The 27,359-nt window shown below is 45.6% G+C and overlaps 2 protein-coding genes across 6 annotated transcripts in view; both read right to left on the bottom strand.

The window, feature by feature from the left end:
- Positions 1 to 13,377, bottom strand: part of LOC133271267 (collagen alpha-1(XXIII) chain-like) — a gene marked incomplete at its 5' end in the record, with an annotated part of 171,518 nt that extends 158,141 nt beyond the window's left edge. Inside the window, 2 exons of the mRNA XM_061457214.1 lie at positions 9,320 to 9,389; positions 13,181 to 13,377. Of these exons, the coding sequence (XP_061313198.1) occupies positions 9,320 to 9,389; positions 13,181 to 13,377 (267 nt within the window). The remainder of the gene's footprint in view (positions 1 to 9,319; positions 9,390 to 13,180) is intronic.
- A 3,103-nt stretch (positions 13,378 to 16,480) lies between these two features.
- On the bottom strand, positions 16,481 to 27,359 carry CLK4 (CDC like kinase 4). Of its 5 annotated transcripts, none has more exons than XM_061456984.1 (14): positions 27,225 to 27,359; positions 25,106 to 25,165; positions 24,292 to 24,449; positions 23,078 to 23,303; positions 21,822 to 21,912; positions 21,360 to 21,426; positions 19,968 to 20,084; positions 19,709 to 19,875; positions 19,502 to 19,596; positions 18,423 to 18,552; positions 18,015 to 18,097; positions 17,443 to 17,522; positions 16,910 to 16,997; positions 16,481 to 16,826 (listed from the first exon to the last, which is right to left on the bottom strand). In XM_061456984.1, the coding sequence occupies exons 2-14, from the start codon at positions 25,157 to 25,159 to the stop codon at positions 16,689 to 16,691; spliced, it is 1,494 nt and encodes a 497-aa protein (XP_061312968.1). In that variant the 5' UTR covers positions 25,160 to 25,165; positions 27,225 to 27,359; the 3' UTR covers positions 16,481 to 16,688. The 5 variants fall into 5 exon arrangements, with proteins under 5 accessions (XP_061312968.1, XP_061312970.1, XP_061312971.1 ...); XM_061456986.1 differs by having other exon boundaries at positions 27,212 to 27,353; XM_061456987.1 differs by lacking the exon at positions 25,106 to 25,165.

Here is a 27,359-nt window from a genome sequence, read left to right as displayed (position 1 = left end):
CAACAGCTTCAAATGCAATCAACGCAGCCTCAAATCCCTGCTCCAACCATACAACATGGATGCGAGGCCTCTCACAAACACATGCCCAACTCCAATGTGTAGGAAAAGGTGGATTTCTGGCTCCAATTAGCACTTAACCCATGGAGTCCGCTCCAGGAGTCCCCTGGCTACACTCAATTCATCCTGATTACGCAGTTTTCTCTATAGGTCACATCAAACACAGCAAACGAGCGGATGATGGGTAGGCAGGGGGACATTCAGGACCAGCCATCCCCTGCATTTCCAGCAGCTCTTTGCTCGCACAAAAGGCCATGAGCTCAATCTATCTGCCGCAGGGATGAAACCCAAGAAGCACGATGGTTTTGCAGAGGCTGCCAAGCCCGAGCGTTCAGGACTGCCTTGGCACCGGCGTATCTTCTGCCACGTGATAAAACAAAGCCCGATGGTGACAAACGAAGAGCAGGTGGAGGTTTAATTATGTCCCTAACCCATGTGAGCACAACCTGCAAGGCTGCATAGCACAAAGGCTTGCGCCCACCACTCTCGTGCTTGGGGTGCTGCACGATCTCCTCCCCGCAGGGCTGGATGCTGCCTGATGGGATTACCATGGGCTCATAGCTGGGAAATGATGACAATTGCTGTCCCCTGGGTCTGATTTAGACAAGCAGAGAGAATTCCAGCCTTTTCACTGCCTGATTGACCATGGCAGGACAGGTGCAATTAAAATAAGATCAGCAATTGAATCTGTCTCCTCGCGCTGCTTCTCCTTGCAGCGTGTCGCCACGAGGACCTGTCACTCACACACTGGTGTACCTTGTCCATGCGCATGGCATGGTCAGTTCAATGGTCGGCTCCTGAACATCCAGCACCCCAAGGACACCACTGCAGCAACGCTGCCTCCAGCCTCCTCACAACCACAGATGGACAAACCCATGGCCAAGTCCTCCATCCTGGCTGCTTTTAAAATAGGTCGTCAGTGATTTCCTACAGCCAGACTGGCATTATGAAGAATGCAGGTGCAGAAGTACTCGGTCACACAGCTGAAGGAGAACTGCCACCCCTTTAACACATAAAATCACAAACTGGTTTGGGTTGGAAGGGACCTTAAAATCCAATTCCAGTCCCCTGCCGTGGCCAGGTTCACCTTCCAACCTCCTAGGAGCGGGCTGCTCCTAGCCCCTAGTTTCTGATCTAGTCCTAGTTTCTGGCCTTTGAATGGCAAAACAGGTGATAATGGATAGTCCAGGACTTCTCAAGTGGGAAGCCAAGGGCAGAGGTTGGTAGGGATGGTTTTCCAGCCTTTCCCTGGGCTGGTTCTCCCTGAAAGAGGCCATGGGGTGGTTATTTAACAGTACCTGTTGAGGAATGAAGCAACACCCGCCCAGTGCAGCAAGAGCAGAGGCTTAGCAGTGATATGGGCCCTCTGCTCTGGCTGGATTTTGCCTGCTGCTACCTACACGCTCCCAGCCATGTGTGTAGATGATCATGCTTACTACGCAGCATGTATCCATACAATGCAAGCCACGAAACACCAGCCTGGAGCTTCTTGGTGGCAGAGAAACAAGGCAGCTCTTGCTTCAGGAATACATCAGCCCAAAAATCATTTCTGTGCTATAACCTGCTTCTATCAACGCTACATGAATGATAACATCAACTTAAAGCATGCTGGGTTTGAAGCACATTCCCATCCTGTTACACGCGGGATGGACAGGAGATGACAGCACCATCAGCTCGATGGGATGGAGACACAGCAGGCACCATGCCAAGCACAGTCTATTCTCAATAATCAGAGCCAAGTCGCTGCTTATGTGGGTGACATTAATCCATTAATGAACAAGAAAGGGGAGGAAACCAACCTGAAGCTGATGGGAAACTCCCAGGTGAGTCAGTCCCTGAGCATTGAACCAACCTGCTCCAGAGCCTCCTTTCTGGAAAGGCAGTGCTGAAGGGGCTGGCAGCAGCGAATATCTGTGCCTCGATAAATAACTTCATGTGTTGAGGCGCAGATAAGGTTGCACAGAGCCTCTCGCAGGGGACGTGGCCATCAGGTTTATTTTTGTAGTTTTCATTACGCGCGAAATAACTTGGACGGACTCAGAAAAAATAAATTTTCATCGATGTCACCAGTTTTAATTAATTTTTGCTGAAGTGGCCTCAAGATGAACGCTGCTGGGAAAGGGCTGGTTCCTGATGCACTGCTCTGGGCCTCCGTGTTCAAACACAGGAGCTGCACCAAATGCCACCAGGATAAATCCCGCCACAGGCTCCCTGGGAGATGGCTCCAGCCCATCTTCCTGTGCCGGTGGTTTTGAGGCCAGACTGCCTTTTAGCTCACATCTCTGACTCCGTGTCAGAGGCGCTGCCAGCTCTGGGAATAACACTGGTACCACGCTATTTCCTGCCTCAGAAAGTCCTGGCCACATCCAGCATCTAATGTCACATTGGTAGGACGTTAAATGTCACTGGTGGCTGACACAGCAGCTGATCTGGTAGGGTGTTGTCTGGATGGGTGCTGAGCAGAGGATGTGCCTTCCCTCGGACACCAGCGTGCTGGAGAGCTCGGTTTGAGGGCAATCCCCAAATTCCCAGCCTCAGACCTCCCCTTTGCTTCACACCTGGTTGTCTCCCTCCACCACCATGAGCTCCTTGGCTGGGGTAAGAAGCAGTGCCAACAGTGTCTTTGCAATAGAGAAAAGCAAACCAGTGTGAGCAGAAGCCCCTCTGGCACCGCCACCACATACCTGGCTGCTGCCACCAACCCTCCCTGGACACACAGCAACCCATCAGGAAATCCTTCCTCTGCTTTCCAGAGGGACTCTGGGCTCCTTCCCCCTCGCTGGCTGGCACCCTGCAGTGCACAACACACACATGAGCCAAACCAAGCCCTCTTCTCTGTTTATTTCCATCTATTGCAACCACTCAAGAAAACAACCCCCTAACCCTTAATTTTCTACCAATGGAGAGTCCTGAAGCCATGAAACAACTCCCTGAGCAGAGCTTCGAGGTTCCTAAGGATGAGATGGGGGCCCAGCACTCTGCGGCAGCAGCTTTCCAGGACCTTCCATGTGAGAAGATGAAGGGTATCCATGCCCATCCCAGGTAGCTCCCGGGAGAAGGCGGCTGTCGGCTCCTGCACATGTGGTGTGCAGACACGGCTCCAGATGTCCTCGGGGCCTTCCACAAACATCCAAAAGGGACTGGGAAATGGTCGCCAGGAAGGAGCTGATGGACAGGAGCCAGCAGTGATTTCTGTGCTCAAAGGGCACTTTCCCAATAGCTGCTAGGACCTGCCATCAGATTGGGTTTCTGACGGGGTAAGACTCGAAAACACATTGAACACAAAGTAAGCGCCTGCATTTAAATGGCACCATTTGTCTAAAGTCCATCCCAGCCAGTTGTTCTTCGTTATTTAGATGCTTTAGTGCTTGGCTTCTGGCTCACTTCTTACAATCCTGGCACAGGTTTTTCCGTGCAGGAGAGAATTCCGATTGCGTTTGTAACTTCAGTGCAAGAAAAATCCCTGTTTATACTAAGGCTGTAATTCTAATATCTGAGCCCCCTGCGGGCGAAGTCAGACTCAGACAGTAAACCCTGCTGAAGCAGAGTGACTGGTGGGGTATGGGAAACTGAGGCAAGGAGGGTTTAGGAAACATTTGATGTTGTAAAGCTCTTTGTCTCATCCTAAATCATAGCGATTACAGAGAAATACTGAGTTTTAATGGGTTTAGTAGGCAGAATAATGTCTCTTTGAGGTGACAGGAATGCTTCAGACGTTTAATGTCTATGAATGCAAAGCAACCCAGAAAAGCAGAGATCATCACTAATTTATAAAAGAAACACTTGCTTTCATTTGATGTTTTTCCACGTCTGTTTTACTATCCTGAAGGCCTCATGGCTCACAAACACAGCACTACAGACCCAGGTAGTGAAGATGTAAGGAGAGAGCAATAATGGAGAGCTGCTATCACACAAGGGTGGGAAACAAAGAGCCGGTGCTACCAGAGCTCAGCGCATCCCATTTGGCTGCTGGAAAACATCTGCCATTTGTCAGGACTACAAAGCAAGCAGAGCCCTCTCCTCCTTGATCTCCAGCAATTAGGGGAATTCTGCTGTGCTAATTACCTGGGGGGACAACCCAGGGAGAAGGCAGATAGCAAACGGCACTTGGAGACAACATTTACACCAGCAAAACTGAGGCAGACATTTCAAGGCGCTGGGAACCGCAGAGAGTACGGAGCCAAACTTCAGCGAGCTGGAGAGGGCTGATCCCTGTGCATGGAGTTTGGCTAAAAACGATAAATAAACACTTAAAATAACAATATTGTTTTAAAATATAAATCAAAATAAGCGCAGCAAGAGAGCCTCTGCTGTGGCTGAGTCTGCAGGCACGGGGAGGGTCTGAAATGCTCGCCTTCCCCCAGTACACATGGTTTGAATTGCCGAGCCATGGAGCAATCGGCCGCCCTGCAGTACCGCTCCTCTCTCCCCGCTGCCAAGCCATTATTGGGAAATACTTGTCACATATGAACTGGAACATCAGGTTACACTGAACGTTTTCACACCGCTTTGTAGTACATACATACGTTCAAAAGCATATGACACCGTCTCAGCGCGAGATCGAGATGGAGAGAGGAAGACGTGTAATCCCGCAGCCGGGAAATTCAGAGTTAAGGCTCCAGAGCGCAAAGCCTGCAGAGGTACTGGACAATAAAGAGGCACCGGGGAACACAACACACACATAGAATAGAATAGAGTTGAATAGAATAGAATTGGAAAGGACCTTAAGATCATCCAGTTCCACCCCCCCTGCCATGGGCAGGGACACCTCACACTAAACCATCTCACCCAAGGCTTTGTCCAACCTGGCCTTGAGCACTGCCAGGGATGGAGCATTCACAACCTCCCTGGGCAACCCATTCCAGTGCCTCACCACCCTCACAGGAAAGAATTTCCTCCTTATATCCAATCTAAACTTCCCCTGTTTAAGTTTTAACCCGTTACCCCTTGTCCTGTCACTACAGTCCCTAATGAAGAGTCCCTCCCCAGCATCCCTATAGGCCCCCTTCAGATACTGGAAGGCTGCTCTGAGGTCTCCACGCAGCCTTCTCTTCTCCAGGCGTGTATTGAAATACACAGTGTGAGAGCTGGAGATTTTCACACCCTCAGTCTGCAACGCAGCAAGGACCAGCTGCTGGGCAGGGTGTTTTCTATGGACCAGGTTTGTTTTAAGCCTTCCTTAACTGGATTTAAGAAGATTTGCTCTCAGGCATCCAGCACCATGAGCTCTTGATGGACCTTCTCACAGACCCTATGGCAAATCCTGTTTTTAACAGGAACCTTTCGCACCAGCTTTTGAAAGACTGAGCTTAGAAACACAAGGGGGGAAAATAAAAGACTCCTTAAAAATTAGATATAAAAAGGCAGCCAGAACACAGCCACACAACTGAAAAACAAAGTGTTTGGAAGCATGGAGATTTAGTCCTGCTTTCAACCCACCTCCAAGGGCTGCCCTAAATGCCACATAAACACGTGTTCCTGCACCTGCTGCATTTTATCTTGCAGCAAAGCCCATGAGGATCCCACCAGAGAAAGAGGCTGAAGCGATGGGGATGAGGGGCCTCCCTGCAGAACATTACAGGCCTGGGATTGACAATAATAAAAGTATTGAGCTGCTGTTTCACAGCGAGCCAACATATGGGGACAGCCTGTCTTGGGCCTGCCTGGTGCCAGCAGCACGCAACCACTGTTGCCCCGTCCCACATAGCTGGAGGGACCAAAAGGCCACATTCATCACCAGAATGGGGTCACCAGCCTGCCCATCACAGCATCACCAACCCACCCATCACGGCATCACCAAGCCACCCATCACAGCATCACCAACCCACCTATCATGGCATCACCAACCCACCCATCACAGAATCACCAACCCATCCATCACGGAATCACCAACCCACCCATCACAGCATCACCAAGCCACCCATCACGGCATCACCAAGCCACCCATCAGAGCATCACCAACCCACCCATCACAGCATCACCAACCCACCCATCATGGCATCACCAACCCACCCATCACAGCATCACCAACCCACCCATCACAGCATCACCAAGCCACCCATCACGGCATCACCAACCCACCCATGACAGCGTCACCAAACTGCCCATCACAGCATCACCAACCCACCCATTATGGCATCACCAACTCACCCATCACAGCATCATCAACCCACCCATCACGGCATCACCAACCCACCCATCACAGGATCACCAACCCGCCCATCACAGCATCACCAACCCACCCATTATGGCATCACCAACTCACCCATCACAGCATCATCAACCCACCTATCATGGCGTCACCAACCCACCCATCACAGCATCACCAAACTGCCCATCACAGCATCACCAAACTGCCCATCACAGCATCACCAACCCTCCCATCACAGCATCACCAACCCACCCATCACAGCATCACCAAACTGCCCATTACAGCATTTAGGAACCCAAACTACACTGGTCCAGCTGCCCAACCCCCCCCCCCCCCGAGGATGCTTCCCTTTTCTTCAGACACAGAAATGTCCAAACCACAAAGGAATCAAAGTGATGCCAACTTGTTGTCATCATCCCCCCATTGCTTTGGTTGGATGTATAAAGCAAAACAAGTCAACTCAAGGCAGCACACAGATGCTGAGAACAGCTGCAGAGACACCTTCCTGCAGCTTGTCCAGTGTCAGAGCCAGAGGAGTAATTTTGTTCAGGTTTTTTACCAGTGATGGTCATTTTCCACGAGGATCAGCATGTCTCCATGGCCTTGGTACAACAGCCGGGCCCCCTCTGCTGGCCACCAACCCCTGTGGTGCCACCAGCCCTGGACCCCCCAGCTTAGCCCCAAAAAGCCCTCTGGGTCCCATTTTCAAAGCCAAGCTACTTTATAAGAACCCAGCTGAGCCCTGTAGCCAAATAGGTGACTGACTACAGAACACAAAGCACAAAAGGGGTCAGTTTTGTTTTTGTTTTTCTAGGGAAAGAGTTTATTTTGTTTGTGTGTTTTACAAACACTGATTTAGGGCTTTGCTGTAGTTGAAATAATTTAAGCCTTATTTAACTTAAGTGGACCTTAGTCATCTGGTCCCAAACTGCTTTTAACACGTTACAGGTCAATTTTATCAAGGCAGGTCCCCTAACAACAGCCCTCAGCCCCTCAAACCCCAACAAACCTCCACATTGACTCGCTTCAAGGAAAAATACTGGGTCTTCTTTAAAACAAGGCCAGCCCTGAGCACACAGTTTGCTCCTGCCACTGCTATGGGTTTGCAGGGCACCAAGTTCCCCTCTTCCCAAAGAGGTACCAAGGGAGGGACCACTGGCATGATGCTGCAGACAGCATCACCATCAACAGCTCTTTGGTTGGCTTGCTTTAAATCCAGTAATAGAAAAGAACTCTTAAGCTTAGCAGGGTTTCTGGAGGAGGAAAGCCCCCCAGCCCAGGTGTTTAGGATACCCACCAGCTTCCAGCTGCCCATGCATGCTCCCTGCTTCCCCCTGCCCATGGGTAAAGCTTGCAGGATCTCCCTATCTCCCAGTCCCCTCAAGGGGAGAAATTTCCTTCACCAGGGCCTGCTTTTTTAGTGCATGGAAGCAAATTGAAGCTTAGCTCTTAGTTTTCATCCTGTTGTAGCTCTGCAGCAGAAGCCAGTGAGGACCACAAGCTCTCAGGATGTTTCTGGACCAAGCTCTTTAACTGCAGACCAGAAAGGCAATTCAGCCTTCTTCAAGAGAAAGAGGAAAAGAAACATGGGTAAAGATTCCTTTGATTTGCTCAGAAACAGCCAAAAGGCTTCACAACAGCTCAGCAGCACACCCTCACCTTAGCACAGCACTTGGCTCCCCAGTAGTGGTAGCCAGAAGCAGTCACCGATGCCATGTTTCTTACCCAGGGGAAATCACTTCTCCTTCCAATTACTTTGACATTCGTTCCTAATGACTGTAATGAGTATTTCAGCAGCACATGGGAAAACCTTCCCCCTCCTCTCTTCTCCCCATCTCTCAAACACAACAACCATCAAACCCAGTGACCCGGAACAGAACTGGGACTTTCCTGGCCACAAAGGAGCCTCTTCAATCCCAATTGCTTTCTGCAGAGCAAAGGAAAAGCCTCTTGACCGCTTAAGCACACCAGTAGCACCCTGGCTGCACTGACCAGAGCAAGATGCAGCAGCAGAGCCCTGTGAGGCTGACAACAGACTTGGCTGGGTCTGTGCATCAGAAGGAAGAAAACTGATTTGACCACTGCTGTTGGAAGAGCTGAAAACAAGCATGGTTTGCGTCTCAGCTGATGGGTTTGGATACAGGCACACAGGACACCCATAGGAGCCTTTCACTAGAAAATGAAAGCAGCACATTGAAGAGCATCAATACTGAACTGTTTCCAAGGTTATTATGGCAAAAAATGTCCATTTTTTTGTCTTGTGTGTACAAACTAACGCTGTGTGTTCTGGTAGGATCCATACCCAGAGTGGCAGGAAAAACTGAGACTGCCCATTTGCCTATTATGCTTTTACATGTAGCATTTATGATTTGTTTCTTCCTTTAAAACCAGAACTGAACTATGGCGCTCGCAAGGCTCTGTAACAGGCCTGTGCACTCTCCCCCATCAAAGCACTGCACATCTTTCACCCATCTTTCGCTGTGTCAGTGGAAAGAAAGGGCTTGAAGTGCCTCAGCCTGAAGCCATTCATGCCCTTGGGTATGACCGCACAGCACTTAACACAGCATTTCTGTAGATGAGATTCCTTTACAAACTAATCTAAGCTGTTTATTGTTTCCAAGGAGCATGCACTTCCACAGCAGAACAGGAAGTTTTGACAGTTTAAGAAGTTCATTAAACTCTGGGAGGAAATTTAAACAATCAGTGACAGCTTTCCTGCAGCAAGGCAGCGCCGGAGCAAGGCTGAGGCTGCAGCTTTTAATTATCACACTTGCATGAAGCCCCAGTGATTTTGTTACTGCTTCTAAATTGTCTTGGCCCAACACTCAGGGCTCACGAGCTATTTGCTCTTTGATTCTTATAGCCAAATGTTGCTTTGGTCCAAACCTCAAACTCCTTTATCTGTAAACAGGCCAAAGGAAGGCAATGGAAGATGTTAACAGTCCCAAGCTAAAGAGAGTGCTTCAGCTTGAAAAGAAACACTTCTTAATGCATTTTGCTTAATAGGGAGGATTATAGAAAACGGGAGAGGAGGAACTCAGTGCATTGATCCAGTGAGCAGGCAGCTCTTGGGCAGTCTGGTGCTGGCTGTGCTGGTGTGTTTTCACCTACCTGGGGGGCACATGCAGTCTGATGGAGCCTCTCTCGCCGTCCGCAGCTTTGCCAGTCCTTCACCCAGTTTCTGTTTGGAGAAGGAATGAAAAGAGCCATTTAGAGAATATATTATATCTAAATGTGGATTGTGCTTGCATGCCAACATCCAGCACGCTTCCTTCCACTGAGGGGTAATGGTTTCATCCTGTTACGTTCAGCCTCTGTGGATAATGCCCTATGCTATGGCAGTACACGAGAGACTAAATGTTTCTAAGCAAGTGATCAGTCTACAGCCCTTGCACGGGGCGGGCAGATACTGCACAGCCCAAAAGTCCCTTGAGCTGAGCACCATGGGCTGGATTCATCCTGACATACGTCCCATGTTCAGATGTCAGCATCGTCTCAGTGTGTTTGGTGGCAGGGTCAGGCAAAGGCCCCAGGGAAAGCCTCACTGCAACCAACAGTGAAGCTGGTTCCAGGCAGCCAGGAGTTTACGTACCAGGGTGATATTTGCACAGCAGACGTGGCCGGATTCAGCTGATTTTATACTCAAAATTCAAGCCTTGTGCAGTGTAACAGGTTTCTTTAGGGGAGGGATGAGGAGGTGAAGGCCAGTGCCAGTGACTCTGGGGTGCTCTCACACCCCCAGGTCAACCCAAAGCCCAGTGTTTCCATCGCCAGGGTGAAGAACCCATCAGTGAGACAACCAGAAAACATTAAATTCACACACCTAAAGCACCATCTATGTGGCATGCTGCAGACAGATGTGAGCGCTCTGCCTGCTCTCTAAGCCAACCAAAATGTTCATGCCTGCATTTAGGACACTGCCAAGCCCGAGGTAATGAGCCCTGATGACAGGTAGGTTGTATTAGCTCAGGCTTGGTGCTTCGTGGCTGGGGTGGGCCAGCAAGGGTGGGAACATCTCATCTTCACCCGCAATCTCTCTCTATCCTCCAGGAATCCCCTGTCTCATCAATTTACTAAGAGAGAAACCAATAACCGATAACTGGAGTCCCTGAGTGTCCAAGAGAGAAAGCTCCAAGTACTTACTGAATTCAGGGTATTCAGACTTGACTTTTATACAGTTGACAACCCACTCTATGTTTGAACACTGTGGACTGTTCTGGAATTAGACTATGTGTGAGTTAGGTTCTTTTCCTTTTATTCTGGGGATTTAGAGGTTTTATCTGTTGTTGAAATCCTAGGCATTCCTCTCTAGCTGCTCAGATGCGATGCTAAGAGGTCCTGAAAGTATCGACACCGTTTCATAGCACCTGATGAAGGTGTTGCCCTATGATAATACCAAAATGATCTGGCTGCCTCCTGTGAAACATAGGCTTTCCTTGAGGAAAAGTGTCAAGGAAGCATCTGCAGAGACTTTTCTGACAGCCACCTGCAGTCTGAATGTTAGAAAGATGCTCAGTTTTGATCTGTTTAAAGTAATTTGGATGATGAGGGTGCTCGAGGAAATTAAAACGAGCTCTTCCATCCTTTGGGTTCAGCAGGCATCCCTGGGAATAGGAGATCTGAATCTGGGGGTGAGTCCTCTGTTCTCCCAGTGAATTGTTCTTGTCATGAAATTGATTAATCTGGACACTGTCCGCCTATTGCGGACAATAAATCCCTTGGGAACGGAACTGTCCAGCTTTGTTTACAACAACTGGATGCTTCTATAATCCTCCCATTAACATCCTCCCTCCAGTATGAAAACGACACACTGCAAACTGGGGCTTGGATGTAGAGCAAGTGGCGATGCTACCACGTTCAGACCACGCTGTTGGAAACGTTTCAGAGGGCATCAGAGCAGGACCCTGCAGCATGTCCCAGCCAAGGGAAGGGCAAAGCCCCACCACATTATAATCAGCAATTTCTCAGGTGCCTTTCACAGGGCCAGAAATGAAATCCTAGCTGTCCAAATTGCCTTTCATTGCCTTAACTACACACTCACGCTTTATTATTTCCTATCCTCCTTTACTTGCCACACATTTAAACAACACTAAAAGAAACAGAGCCAGCATGTTGGTGTTGTATTTGCTGCTCTTCATACACAGCTCTGCCATAAATTACTCCAGCAAACCCTTAGACTGGTAGATGGGGTAATGCTTTTGGTGCAGTGACAGAGAACAAAGTACGCTGGGTCATGCACAGAGAGCGTATGGGGCTTTGGTTTCACTTCTGAAATGTTGTGGCAAACTTCAAAGGAGGCCCAACACAGAACTGAACAGAAAAGCTGACCCCAGGCACCAGTTGATGTTCATGATGATGGAAGTACTCCCTCGCTCCCCAGAAACTCTCCAGCACAGAAAGAAGTCGCCTGATGAGCGAGGAGTCTTATGAAACAGAGACGGGTTTGGTCAAGAGACAGGAGCTTTCTGAAACATTACCATACATGAAGAGGTTCATTTAAAAGAACTATTAATAGACAGCCCAATCGCTACCACTCATTCCTTGAATCTGTTACTCGTTTCAAGGTTTGCTTTCAGTATTGACAAAACATTGGTCATACAAAGCGTTTCAACAAGCTCCCTCTTGCATTAGAAGCCCAATTATGCGGTTTTGCTCTGTTTTCCCCTGTATAATCTCCATCTGAGCGTTCCCAGTACAAAACAAGCTTTCTACACTTAACTAAATCTCAGCAAGAGGTTGCACATGATCTGAGGCAGTGCCACAGAAACCATTCCCATTGCTGAGCACATTTATTGGAGTAATTGGAACAGAACAACTGCCACGACTGGCAGGCTAATTCCTGCCCGGAGAGAAGACGTTAACTGGGCTCTGTGATCACACCCGGCGGTCTCCCCCCTAGTCTGGTATTCAGGGGGGGTCACAAAAACACTTCTTAACATTCCCCTTTTACCCAGGCACAGCAATGGAACCGGGCTTCCAGGTGAGTGAATGCTCCCACCGTCACTCCGACAGCAACAGGCAGGATGAGGGCTTGTCCCACCCGCGCTGCCTCCATCCATCCCCCGCGCAGCCCCAGAGGTGCTCACAGCTGGAAGGCGCTGCTGACAAACACATTTCTGCTCGGTGGGGGCTCCCTGGCTGTAATGCAGCTCCGTGCTCTGCACCCCAGCCAGGCCGTTAACTAATCCCGGTGTAAAACCTTCGCCAGATGTCAGGAGCGATCGCAGCGGAGCGTCCCGCGGCAGCCCCGTAGCGGTGCTGTGCTTTATGAACTACGGTTTACCCAAGTCCACCAAAACAACTGTGGGATCTTCCAGCATTTCCTATGGGAGCCCTCCCCACACTCATTGTCTGTGGAAAGCCCCAAACCTAAACACCAGAGTCTGGGGAAAAATACAAGCCTGGGATCAAGTGTAACTCCTCCCAAAGATACGGTTTAGTTATGGAGAAGGGCACCAGTGTGGATAATCGTTCTCCAGATGGGAGAAATCTTCCAGCACAGAAATCTTTATTGGATAATCTCTGAAAACCCTGGGGCTGAAAGTGAATTAACTAGTTGCTCATCTTCTCTACCTGCCAAAACGCAGTTCAGCACTGCTGGACCACACGATACTCTGCGAGAGGCTGTCCCGATAACAGGGATCGTGTTTGCAAAATTTCTATCTAGGAAATCATAGTCCATCGCATTAGAAGGTAAATAGCATTTAGGTACTCGCGTTATCTTTGCCAGTGAATAGAACGAGGGACAAAGTCGCGTGTCCTCGAACATAAATAGCAGCCTTTCCATCTGGGCCATTTTCGCTCTTAAATCCTAAGGGCTCTGCAACGCCTCGTCCGTAACGGGCGAAGTTTGGCTGAAAGGAGCAAGTTTTCCCCAGGGGAAACAGCCGCCGGGACCCACAGGGCGCGCGGGGGGTTCCCCGCAGCTCCCTGCCCAAGCGCCCGTCCCCGGTCCTGTGCGGCGGGACTCACCTCTCGGAAGAGCTGCTCCACGCGGGGCTGCAGCGCGTCCAGCAGCGGCCCGGGTCCGCGCTCCTCCAGGGCTGCCAGCCGGCCCTGCAGCTCCGCCGTCTTGGCGCCCAGCAGCAGGCACACGGCCACGGCGGTGAGCGAGAGGAGCAGGCAGAGGGCGGAGGTGGCGGTGCCCGCCGCGGCTCCGCTGCCCGCGCTCATCGCGCCGCTGCGCGGGGTCCCGCTCGGCTGCCGCCCGCCTGCCCCCGCCGGCGCATCCAGCGCCCGCCCTGCGCGCTGCGCGCCGCGGAAGTGGGGCCGGCAGCTGCGGAGACACCGCTCTCCTCCGCCAGCCCCGCCAGCCCCGGGTCTTAAACGGAGGAAGCGGGGGGTGGCGGCTCCCCCGCCGCCTCCCCCCCGCGCTGGGGAAGGGGGGATGCTCCGAGCGCTGCCCGCCGCCCTCCATCGGGGATTGCGCGGAGCAGATCCCACCCCTCTGCCCGCCCCCCCCGGCGGGGACCGCTCCTTCCCCCTTGCTCCCCGCCCTCCCTTCCCCGGGGGTCCCGGCCGTGCCCTGCGGGCGGCCCCGGGACCGAGGGGCTCGGCTCCAGCCGCAGAGCCACAGGAGGCAGCCGCGCAAGCGGCCGCGGAGCGGGCGCCCTCCAGCGGGGCCGCAGCGGATACCCCCGGGCAGAGCCGCTCACCGGACGGGACCCTCGCTCCCCACGAGCGCGACCCGCAAGAGGCGTCAAGCGAAGGGGAGCTTTGTGCTGCCTGAGCCCAGCCCTGACCCGGCCCGGGGAAGGGACTTCATGGCCAATCCCAGCAGGTCTTCACCGGGGTTAGCAGATCCAAGAGCCACATCTGCCTTAGGGAGCCTCTGAACAAGAGAAACGATGCTCACATACGAGCATGAAGCACCCCAGACTTAGCCAACCACCACAGCCTTTTTCTCACTGTTACAGATCTCATCACGTCAGCTCTGAACTTGCCTATAAAACATCCCCGGATAACTTACTGCCTGTCTAGACTCTAAGCACATGGTATACAAACCCAGTCTTTGCCTCCTAGCCCAACACCCTGCTCTTCTTCTAGGAGTAATTCTTTGAGAACAGATGAGCGAAGCCTAGGCCAGCTAGAAAATGGTACTAGCGCATGGTCTAGTAAGTGCATTAACAACACGTACCCTTGTACCTGGACTGCCAGGGTGTGCACTGCAAGCTGCTTTTTGACAGCCACTATTACCAAAGCAGTGAGCCAGGCATATCTGTATCCTTCAGTAACAACCATTTCCTGCTCTCCATGGGCCCAAGGATCAAAGAAAACCCCAGGTTTTCAAAAGCAGCCTCTTCCTTACCTCTCCCCCACCCCCTGCCATGAGCCTGCTGAGACTTCACTTACAAGCCCTGTGAGTTTGATTGCACGCACACAGTAGCAGCGGTTCGGGAGGTTCTGTGGAGTAAAGCCTGGTCTGCTCACTCACAACAGCTTTATTTTGTCCTGTCGCCTGTGTTTAGTGAAATGCGTACCTGATATGTGAGGGAGGTGGGTGGTGGTGGTGTGGCTGAACTGTTCATGGATTTACAGACCATGTTTGCAATGTACAACAGCTAAAAATCTGAAGTGTAGAGAAAGACGCAAAAGGATCCTGTAATTATTTACCAGCAGCTATAAGGAGTTAGAACTAGCTTCATGCAAACACGAAAGATTACAAACTACCCCCATTATACTTACATGTTAAGACAATGGGAGGCGCAGGGGTTAAGATTCCTTCTAAGAGAAGGAAAGAATTTAAACAGGTTTCTATAATGTGTGATTGTAGTAGCACGTATCTCCTTTAGCAAGTGCAATGCATTTTAATACCTACACTACCCAAGGCTACAAGTACTCTTGAAGCACGAGTATGCAGTCCTACCCTTACTAATTTTGACAAACTCTTTTATAGTTACAGTTTAATAGTTATAGCAGCTTATAAACTTCCCCCCCCCATCTGCCTTTGATTTGCGTTGCTTAACTGATAGGCTCAGCCAAGCCTTTGCTTTACCTCTGAAGGTGTGGGATGGGAAATAATGAGGGCAGAAGCAAGGGAAAGAATTCACTTCTGCCCTCACTCTCCTCACTGAGCTGGATAGTACCAACCGTTACGTTTTCTGTCATGCAGAGTAGAAACAATGATGTGAACATCATCTATTATGAGATAATCAAGCACAGGAGGGGGCAGCGCCTACAGAAGATAAGCTTTCAAAGCTTGCCCCAGCTCTACACAACCCCCAATATGTATGTCTGGAGCCTCTTGCAAATTAAGCCGCCTCCACATCAGTGAAACAAGGACATCGGCTTAAAATCTTACCCCACATCAAGACTTAGCAAGCACAAAACCTGAAGCCAAGACTCCTGCGGAGCTGAAACAATTTAGTGTTTCCTCCCTTAAGAAAGACTTACACGGTGAAGTCAGGACTGAAAATAAATTGCCAAAACTTACTGCACCTACAGCCAGCCTAAACGAACCCTAGAAGCTTCCCTCCTGCCCAGCAAGCCAACCCTACATGTCAAATGGATTACAAGTGCTGAACAAGACTAGGAAAGCATCAATTTGAACACTGAAAAGCAAAAACTACCAAAGTGCGTCAACTGGGCTTAGAAAGCAGTACCCTTCTCCTCTCGACACCTGAGTTCAGGAGTCACAGCTGAACCTGTCCCCCTCCTTCCCATTTCCAGTCCAATGACAGTGTCTCTCCGTTGCCAAGATTACTCAATTTATCGGTAATAAGAAATCAAGCGTCACAGAGATAGGTATTTGAAGACTTTGGAATGATCTTGTTACTACTGCAGGAGGAAAGCCTAGATATGTGACAATCTGTAGCACACAGTTATTTCTCTGCATTTTTCTCCAGGGGCAGTACAACTCCTCTAAAACTCTTCATTAAATTGCTCACCTTTAATGAATTAAAACAATACTGAAAATACGAAATGTTAATTTTCAGGCCTTGACAAAAAAACCTGCCTATAAATACTTAATACTGAAAGCATCAACAAGCTTCCAGAGACAAATTAGCCAGAGCAACACACGCTCTTTGACAGGTGACCCACAGAAGAGATCTCTACTGAGAATACACACAACCGGTATTTCAGAATGCTATCACAACATACTATACAGCATGATTAGATAGCCTCAGCCCTTCAAATCTTTTCTCTGTGATTACATGGAAGACTGTTTAAATTACTGAATGTTTCAGAACTAGCACAGACTCCTCACCTGAAGTCAGATGTTTAACAAACCCCATCCACAGAGGGAGAGGGGTTACAGCTTCAGAGAGAAAATTAAAAAGGAAAATTACTTTTATTTTTCACTTACCCATAAGACTACAACTGCTCAACAAGGTAAACATAACAGTCATACAAAACATATGGCATTATTTACAGACTTAACTGTACAAAATAATTTAACGCTTACAAAAGTTTCATGCAACCTCTGTTGACTGACACAGTCTAGGAAATCTCCTTGAAGAAGCATAAAAGATCTTTGAATTTACTTATTTAATGGTTCAAAAAAAGGATGCTGCAAAGCTTCATCAAGAGTAATTCGTTTGGCTGGATCGTATTCCAGCATCCTGCGAACAAGGTCGAAGAGTCTTTGATGATCTGTGTCTTGGCAATGCATGAATTCCTGAAAGAAAATAAAAGGAAGTATTTTAAAGAGATCTTTCACAACCATGAATCTAACAAAGTAACAAAAGTGTTGTCTCCTACCTTTAAAGGCTTACAGCGTCTCCTAACGTAGCGTCCTGCAGAGCTGTGTTCATCCCAGTCCAACTGGTCATGGTGGAAATAATGCTTCCTGCAGAACAAGGGAAGTAATGTTAAGATAACGTGAGTGCACCAAGTGAAGGCAGATGCTTTTCTCAGAAGTTCTGAAACACCACGGAAGTTTTCCTGCACACCCCTTCGCATTTGGTACCTAACATTTCTTTATTTATTCGGAGCTGTTGTTTTTGTTACCATTGTCAGATTATTTAGAAAACAAGAGATGGATGCTTTCAGGTGTTCTACTGAACATTCCCAAATGTCTTTAAAGAGCAGCACTTAAGACTAAAACCAGGACTACTGTCAACTATTTAATTCACCTAAATCTGACCAATTTCTTGCAATAGACTAAGAGGTAAAAAGAAGCCTGGAAGTCTCTTTGTTGATCTTTAGAATCACATAGCTAACAATGAGAACTTTTAAGATTTCTCTTTGAATAATAAAGTATTAGGAAACCTACTTCTTCTGTAATAACTTACCTGGATTTCTTGATCATGTGAGCTGGCAGAGGCCCTAGTATTCTTTCCATCATAGCCAAGTGTTCTTTACTATCATGTGTCTGTGTGGAAAAAGCAATAAATGCACTTAACACGTTTCTACTCTCAGGTAACACGTCATCTAAAAGCAAGTCGTTTGCCAGAATACTGTTACGGTATCTTTACACATTAACGCCTTAAATTATTACAAATAGATTATGCAATGCAGCTTGTTATACAGCACGTTCTACAGCTAAGATGTCCCCTGAACAACAGAGTTCATAAACCAAGTTTTGTAGGAGTAGGTTTTCTTTACTCTTAATTCCAGCATTATCTTCAGACTCTATACAGACTTTGTCATCCAGAAAGCCAGAACAAAGCACCTTAAATAGTCTGAAGGATATATTCCAGACATCACATCTTCATATATGCCTGCCGTCTTTACAAACTTATCTATATAATCCTTAAAAAGCCTGTAAGGTTATGCCTTTTACAGTAACAGTTAAGTACATGTCATTAAACAATCAAAAATCAGCAGTCGAACAAAAACATTCAGTTTAACTCTATTCACATACCTGGAACACTGTAAATCCCAGGTAATACTCAATTAGAATGCAACCAATACTCCAAACATCACAAGGCTGTGACCATCCCAGTGCTGCAAAAGAGGTAAAGTGTATGTTTTACTGTTTAAAATATTCTCAAAACCTGTAATCCACAAAGCATATGCCCTGATTCCATGCATTTACTGATGCCTATTTCCCCCCTCCATACCTCTCCCCAAACCTTGGTGGGAGAAAGTGGGTAAAGGAACATGTCTGGACTTCTGTTTTGAGTTTTTACTGTCTACTCTCAAGAATTCCAACACCACCATCCATGAGAGATGACTGAATTACCAGAACCATGAGCAACTACTCCAGTTTACAGAGTAAACACAGCTGAAGAAACTGTAACTGTGAGAAGATTAAAAAGTCTCTACTGACCTAAAATAACCTCCGGAGCTCTGTAATGTCTTGTAGACACTAAGGTACTGTGATGTTCATCATCAAAAGTTGCACTTCCAAAATCAACGACTTTGATGTCTGTGTTTTTCAAAGTGCGTTCATCTCGCTTCTGCAAGAAAATCAAAATGCTGTTAGTATTTAAAAGCATGCTTAGCCAAAAGCTGTTAACGTTAAATGCTAAAAATTAAACCTATGTAGTAAAACACTCCTTCAAAATACATCAGTTCCTATTCAGCTCAAGCTGCAAGGAGGAGGAGGAGCTGGTAACAAAGTGATGTAATCTGAATACTTCAAACAGGCGAGTAAAAACCTTTCCCCAGGTAACTCCTTTCCTCTGTTGTTAACCTTCAAGTTAACTTCAGTTAGCTGTTCTCTCTTGTCCTGCCTTTTTCTGTCCATTGGTGCATACCCTCATTTATGTAACTTTAGCTCTAAAATAATAAAATCAAGCCTTATGCATAGACTAGAGGCAATGAAGTCCACACTGCTTTTTTGTCTTTGAGTTTTTATATTTCAAAACAAGAGCAAGATGAACTTTAATTCCTGCCAGTGCTCAAAACGATTCGTGCAGACAAGTTCTCACCCTAATGCTGTGTCTTCCTGTTTTCTTAGACTTACAAGACACTGGTCAGAGCAGTCCTATTTGGGGCCTGTGCCAACTGTAACGCTACCCAACAGTATCACATGTTGATGACAAACAGAAAATTCATCTCAGCTGTTAAGTCAAGGACTGCAAAACTGATAGGAACTTCAGCCTCCAGGGTAATCACATAGAAAGGAAGATCTGACATCAAATGGCTTAAGAAATATGAAGGAAATAAACCTGGCTAAATTCAAATCCATTAACACAATGCTCCCTATGAATGCCAGACCTTCATTAAACAGCCAAGAACTTAACTATAGTGACCAGACAGTACATCTCAAAGAGCACAAAACCCCCCAAACAGTAGGAAAACAAACTCTTATCACTTAACGTTTCTACACATATATTTTAGAGAAGTTCAGATGAAGACAGAAGTAGCCCAATTCAAGCTGGGGGAAACAAAGAACAAACTTACCATTTTGGCATTGTACTTCACTATGTAATCAGACTCCACAAACAAGATGTTCTCAGGTTTTAAATCTGTATGAGTTAGTTTATTATGGTGTAAAACTACAAGGAAAAAAGAACAGTATTCCAAAATTAATACATCATTTCCTAAAGGAAAACAAACAAACAAACAAAACCCCAAATATATTTGATAAGAGTTTTGAGTTTTACTTACAGTTAATAGACTGGCAAATCTGATAAGCCATATTTCTGATGTCATTAATGTGAAATGGCAGAAAGCTGTTTTCCTTAATAAAGTCATAAGTACTAAGTCCCAGTAGCTCAAACACAATACAAACATGGCCATGGTGATCAAACCATTCCAACATTTGGACGCAGCGGCTTAAAAAGAAGAATAAAAAGAAAACTCAATTTATGAAGTAATTATCTTCTACAAATCCTCAGTATGCTAAGTATTCTAATTTCATACTTACAAAGTGCTGCTTGGATCCATGGTGTTCAAGTGTTCCAACACCTGTATTTCTGAACGGGCTGCCTCTCGGTATCTACCGACATTTTTCACAATTTTAACTGCTACGTGCATTCCTCTCCTTCAAAAGAAAGGAAAGCATCACAAGTAAATTAGTAAATGCCACATTAACTACACAGTCCTCATATCTAAGGTAGAATAAACGTGAGGAATCCAGCTACAAGATTACTTATGAATGTATCAAAGTTCTCATTCGAGGTAAGCTCTGAAAAAATGTGAGATTTTTTTCCTCCAACTTGCACAACTTGTTCCGGCTCTTCTCCAGTGCTCCTATGGAACCAGGGGACCTGAATCAATTCTGAAGTTGAGATTCTGAGTATTTCGTACCAGTGAAAACTAACCTGCACTCAGTGTAACATGCAAACAATAAGGCTATTACGTAAATGGAACACAGATATAGTTAATTCTATTCAATTCACTCTCAATCTTTAAATATCTCTGTAGAGCTATTTAGATTCTAACGACTTGAGAGCACCGTCTGTCCTTACAACAGGATCCCAAGCTCCTAAACACTTAACTTGTGAAATGACAGACCAACCAACCAAAGGCAGAGGGGAAAAGAACACTAGAACCATGTCACAGAACTGCAGATATGTAACACATGGCTAAACCAATGAGTTTTACTATTTAATACTTCTAGCACATACAGAAGTGGAAATAAAGTCATTTTCTTCTCCTCCACCACACATGCCATCAGATGGAAATAACCACTCCATCAACAAATGACTGGATACTGCAGTACTGTGCATTCGCAAAAAATTCAAAGGATAATTCTGACTACGGGGACTGAGGAAAGAAATTTACAGCTCAACCAATTCCAAGCAACTACTTCCAAGAAACTGCTGTCACTAAGAACCAAAAATACTTTCGCAGCATCTCGCTGCAAAATTTTCTAAAGGTCAGTCTCCCAAATCAATTCTAAACTCTTTATATACCCTCACATTCTCTAGTTATGGCAACTGCACTTGTAGAAGTAACAGAAAAACATGATGAAGCAAAACATAGTTCTCCCTCTTCAAAAAGAGGAGATGACATCTTAGTAATTAGCAGTTTGCATCACATGTTTACACAGTTTGGGGGGAAGTATTGTTATAAGCCTTACAAAGAGCAATATAAGAAACAAAAAACATTTATAGTATTGGAAGAGATGACTGAAGAAACTTAAAAAAGCTTACAAGGTGGCTCTCAGAAACAGAATAATTTTCTTCTTAAATATACTGCAACACTTCATTTGAATTGCAACTTCCCTTCAAAGAAAACATCTCTGAGCCTTAATTTCTGAGCTAAGAAGCATCTTTTGTTATGAGATCCCCTTACAGAGATAACAAACACTTACATATCATGATCTATACACTCCACTACTTTTCCAAAAGCTCCTTCTCCTAAAGTCGCAACAATTTCATCTACAAAGAACAAACACAAGTTAGAATTATAAAATTACTTCAACAACAATGAACATTATTAATGTAGATTTAAAAATGTGCCATTACAAAAACATAATTACTTTAAATCTCAGCATCTGAATGCATTATCTTAGTGGAACAGGTGTCATGAAAACAGTTAGCAAAAAAAAATACCTATCTCTTGTTCTAATCTCAAGATTCATTTACTAATTGGAACTTTTTGAACACAGTATTTAAATTCTATAGAAAAGAAGATATGCAAAAAAACAAAAAAGCACAAAAAAAACAGAACAAAAGAGCAATGAAGATTTTTTTAGCCCCCCTCCTCTGACATACTATACTATACAGATTTTTTGCTGAAAAGTTTTTTAGAAGTGTTGAAAAATGTTCTATACATCTTGCTCTTAGAACGTCTCCACTTTCACAGATCAGGTGACCCTCCTCATCATCCTCTACACTCCTGGATCTTTTCCTTCGGTGACTCTTCTGGAAACGGCACCAAGATCGTCCAGCCAATCAATATATCAGAGTGAATTCAGGTCAGAATACGCAATTCATTCAGCGGGGAGATATTCAGGCATTCAGTTACACACCAGGCCACGAACAGTTGGCAGGAGCAATTTCAAATTCAGTCCCCAGAAATTCACAGGGCACAGTTTATGTTACAGAAGAAAAACATGGCAAGGAACAGATTTTCAGATAAATACTTAAAGTGATAAAAGCAACAGAAAAAAACAACACAATTTTGTTTTTCAAACAGTGGCTTAATTGAAGACAGATTAAGAGTGCAACATCGCTATTACTAATACTCTGCTAGCAAACAGCAAAAAACAGCATTTATTTACATATCTAAACTTACAGTCAGGTGAAATGTTTCTATTATTAGAACATACACTTCATGTACTCTAAATATAAAAAACTACCAAGTAATTTTACTTCCCTCATGTTTAGAGAGAAGAAAAATTACTCTGAAATCCTTAATTTGCATTGTATAATCCAACACAATTTGCTGTTTGTACTGCAGAAATGGGACAGAAACCACCTGGAGCTGAAGATGTATCCCTGGGCAACACGTCAGTAACAACAAATTCAGAGAGCATGCCTTGAAAGAAGGCAAGCAGCAAACTTATCCCATCTTCAGAAAGACATTAGAGGCCATCGGCCAGGAACATGGCTTATCAAAGTTAGCTGGAATCAGGCGTAGAATTGTTCTTACCAATTTACCAGACATGCACCTTTCATACTTCCAATTAAGCTAACATTAAAAAGGCATGTCACTTCAATTACTTTTAGTAATAGGATGGATGGCACCTCACTCTACCAGAAATAACATAGTTTACTATGCTCTAAAACTCGAAAGTTGACAACTGTACTTTGAAATAGGATAGTTACCTGTCTTCAACTTTGAAACAGCATTTTTCAGATTAATCCCAATGTATAACTAGTACCGATGATAATCCCACCCCCCAACCCAACACCGATTCAAAACTCAACTAAGGACATACTCATGTGCTCACAAATGGACTCAACTACACATTCCTTTTAAATAATAATTCTTAAAACACTGTGATCAGGAACTGTAGTTCTAGCACTCACTTAAGAAGTCTATTACCGCTAATTCATTAATAATAAAGTTAAAAATTACTCATACCGAATGCGATTGGTGACTGGAGCAATGATGTCTCTTATGCTTCCTTTTATGACTACTTTTCCTGCTCCGACCAGAGGATTTGCTATAGTGATGATGGTGACTCTTTTCATAGTCTCTGTGATAATGCCTGTGGTCATACACTTCACAGAAGTCATTTCTGTATTCCTCAACATATCTCCGGTCATGATGGTCTCTTTCATTTATGGCTCTATCGTCCAAATAATGACTGAAAATATATTTTAAGTGAATGTTCTCCACTTTCAAAACTTGAGGTTCCAACAAGATAAGTGACTTGAGCCGAGTTACAGAGTTAAATAGCATCTGTCTTTACACCAAAAATGTTTTCTAATTGACTCCCTCCCCAAAAATCGTGAAGCTTTTGATGTTACTTTATTAGGAGTCTAGCAACATTGTCAGTCTCAAATACACAGCAGCAATCCACATGAACAATATATCATGTCCACAGTATAGAATGTTTGCACAGTAAGCAAGGAACTTGGACTGAAAAAGAAGCAACACTTTCTAAAATATACTAAGGAACTCGGTTACAATCTCCAAAGTCATAGGATAAAACACTCTTTGTACAGCAGTAATCTCCTTCTATGCTTTCAAAGTGTTAAAAATAAAACCTGGAGACTGGAAGAAGTAGAACTGTTCTTAGTGCTCTGGAGTAAACATTAAAACCCTGAGTACCTGGAACAAGGATATTCTGCACAGAAAAATAACCTTTAAGAAAGCCACTAAGGCAAAGAGTTCTTAAAAGAATTCCATGGAATCTTATCGATGAAAAAACCACAACAGGAAAACGCATCTTTCCAGTGAAAGCAGTAAGGGAGAAAAAGCAAACCACCTCCAAATTAGTAAGCGAAACTTGTACTTACCATTGCATTAAATGGTTAAACAAACCTTATCTCCCTTTTGTTCACATTAAGTAAATGAACAGGCACAGTTTTTACTTGAAATTTAACACTGGATATATTCAATATCGATACCTAACTGACAACAGTTAAACAAACTAGGAACATTTACTTGTTTTCTTAAAGAATATCTATTCAATGGTTCAGGTACTGTGGTAACAAAACCAAATATCTCTTAAGTGAACCAAACATTAAGGAACTGCCAACTCTGGGCACTCAAAAAACTCTTATCTTGGAAATGTATTTATTTTAGGCACAGTAAGAAACATTAGTGCTACTCAATCCAGAGTCTTATACCTTTCTGAAATGTGATTTGGTTTGTAGTGCTTGCTTTCTCGTCCACTGCTCTGGGACCTTTTCCTGCGCTTCCGGCTGCTGCTGTGCTTCCTTTGATCCCAGCTCTTTCTGTCCTCCCATTCGGGACAATGGGATTGTTTTGAATGCCGCATCTGCCACTGGAAAAAAACATACCAAGAAAACCACACAAAAACCAAAACATTAAACTGGTATCTGTAAATGCAAGTAGAGTACATCAACTGTACTATACAGTACATAAACTATAGTAGTTGGATTAAATATGATGGACCTATAAAGAACCATTTCCTCAAATGAGTCTTTTTCCTCAGCTTCCCCCATGTATGATTTTGGTTTGGTGAGTAGACGTAGTATTCCTAACACTGACACACTGTTACGAAACTCAAAGCAAGATTAAAAAGGCCAACTCATCTTCACTTAATAGCTTCAAACATGTCATTAAAGCCTGTTTTAAATAAACTCTGAAGTGACTAAAAATCATTTCCTTCACCTTCTGCCAGAGAGAGACCTTACTCTTCAAACATCCTCTCCAACAACACCTGGATCCATATGATGCTGTATCTAAGTTACCACCTGGAAGTATGTACAATCAGTCTAAAAACTTCTCTCAGAAATCTGTTTACAGATCACTGTTAAACAGACACTTTTTAAAGTTCTAGCAACAATCACAGTAACTCTGTTATATAAACACAGAACTTTGAGTACTGTGAGCTAAGCCATGATTTTTGAACTCTGCTAACACACAAGTACGTGGGTGTTTTACAGTTCAGCTGATTCACTAAAGACAAAAACCCACCAGCTTCTGTTGCTGGATGCTATATGCAGGAATTCTCTGTTCAAACAGGTACATGCACAACTGAAAAGAAAAAAAAGAAGTAAGTAAATACAGAGCTTTAAAATTAAGAGTATAACAAAACCAACCATTATTTGTTACTCTTCTTTGGCAGGAGTTTTTGAAAGTAAGAATAAGCTTACATATCTGTTTCAGTATATTCTGAAGAATAAACTGACACAAGTAAAGGTTTCCACAGTCACTGGACACTGTAACTAGGGATTTTTTAGTGCTACCTTTGTTTCTAAATTACTTTTCTTATTGTGTAAATTTACGCAGAACTACTGGTTTCCTCTATTACCAACTGAAGGTATTACAACAGAAACCTTCAGAACATGTTAACGGCAAGGCTGTTCTGAAAGAGAGGGAGGAAACTTACTTATACTTCTGTAATACCTGTGACAGGCTGGTAGTTAAAAAAAAAGACCATGAGACACCTGCACCAATGTTTCTCACATAAATCTGTTTTTAAAATAGAAATATAATGCAAACAAAGTGGCAAACTGCTAAAACAGGTGACTGGTACACCCCTCAGGTGAGTCACAATGTAGGTCTTAAAAAAATTTACTCCCTTATGATACATTAAGAAGAAATACAAATCATAAATTTAATAAAAGGAAATAAAAATCAAATGCCAGACAAAAATGCCTGAAGGAGGAAGACAAAACTAAAACCCATTAGTGTTTCACTTATATCCCTAAATTTCTTCTTTTCTTATACAGCTCCAAAGCCATTTTCCTCTGTTTTCAACCTACATAACTCAAATTATGCAGCATACCCAGGTTTCAGTTATTCTACTTTTGAGGTGAAGAGCTCCTCACACGCACTCAGCTCCCCACATGCACTCAGTTACAGGTCAGTTGAGGATTTTACTTATGATTGCCTTTTTTCCTTCATGATTTGGCTGAAGGCAGGCTGCACTAAGGCCCTAAAATGGACAAATACCTAAATTACATCATCAAAGTGTTCTGCAGAAGAGAGCTTGGGGGTGGAAAGATGGATATCTGACACAGAAAACTAGAACTAGGTTTAGTTGAAGACTAACCTCACGACACTCAAGTGTACAGAGAATTACTGGAATAAAGATGGAAGTTGCAAATTCTGTCCCTAAAGGAGCCAATTAAATGTAAATGAGGGCGAAACTGTTAAATTGGTCTGTGCAAAACCAAAGTCGTCACATTTTAAAGTAGGAGCCACCTTAACGTTTTTTGACTATTATGCACTCCCTGTAAATTTATGCACCGAAGCCTTATGTAATACTGGCAGCGAACCTAGACATATGCATCCCTATAGCATGCGGTCCTAATCAATATCACAAGCCGTTTTCTCTCCCACATTTTGCCACGAGGCTTCTCAGTTAAGAGCCGCGGACCCTCTGGAAAAGATCCATACGTAAAGCCCCTCAGGAAGGCCACAAAAGCCCTACCATAATCTGCTTCCACAGCAATTTCTAGATACCTCTCGTAGAAAACCTGGCAGGCTGTACGAATCGGAGGAACTCAAAGGTTTTATTCCTCCGAGATGACCAAAGTCCACCCGGCCAGGCCGCTCTAAGCGTCTGGGGTACAGACGCGCAAGCCCAACACAAGACATAAAGCACCCCAACCCACGGCCGTTGGTGTGGAAGTGGACTTCGTGGCAGTGGATTGGGGTAATGGGCGTCTTCTACCGGCCTCGAGAGGCCCTTGGTGCCGAGGGGGGGGGGGGGGGGAAGGCCTCGTCTCCGCCGCCATCTAGGCAGGCACTAGACGTCTCTGTGTAGGCCGCGCTGCATAACTGACCCGCACAGCCCCCACCCCGACCGTGCCCAACGCAGCTCTGCCCCCTCCACGCCTCCCCAGAGGCCACCTCCGCCACAGGAGACCTTACCCCACCTTAACATCTCCTCCATCGACCCCTCACTCAGGGCTCTACGCTTATAGCCCCCAGGCCGCACAGACAACGCAAGCGGCCTCCCCTCACCAACCCTCTAGGCCCCCTCCGCTTTGCCGCTGCTTAGCCCCCCCCCCGGAAACGGAAAAAAAAGAGAGGAAAACGTTAGATGCAGAGAGCCATAGGGAGAAGATTCACCTCCACCACTTACAGCTGACACAAACGCGAGGGACCGAGCCCCGTGTCCGCCCTGCGCGCACAAACAAAATGGCGGCCGCGCCCGACCGCCGAGAAACTGCTTCCTCCTCGTCTCCTTCTCTCTGGCGGCTGCGCTGCGACGTGCTGC

Source organism: Pezoporus flaviventris, unplaced genomic scaffold (assembly GCF_033815535.1).
Source record: "Pezoporus flaviventris isolate CSIRO_AGI_PZ_B2104156 unplaced genomic scaffold, CSIRO_AGI_Pfla_v1 ptg000023l, whole genome shotgun sequence".
In the NCBI taxonomy this organism is placed as follows: domain Eukaryota; kingdom Metazoa; phylum Chordata; class Aves; order Psittaciformes; family Psittacidae; genus Pezoporus; species Pezoporus flaviventris.
This window is presented reverse-complemented; position numbering and strand designations above follow the sequence as displayed.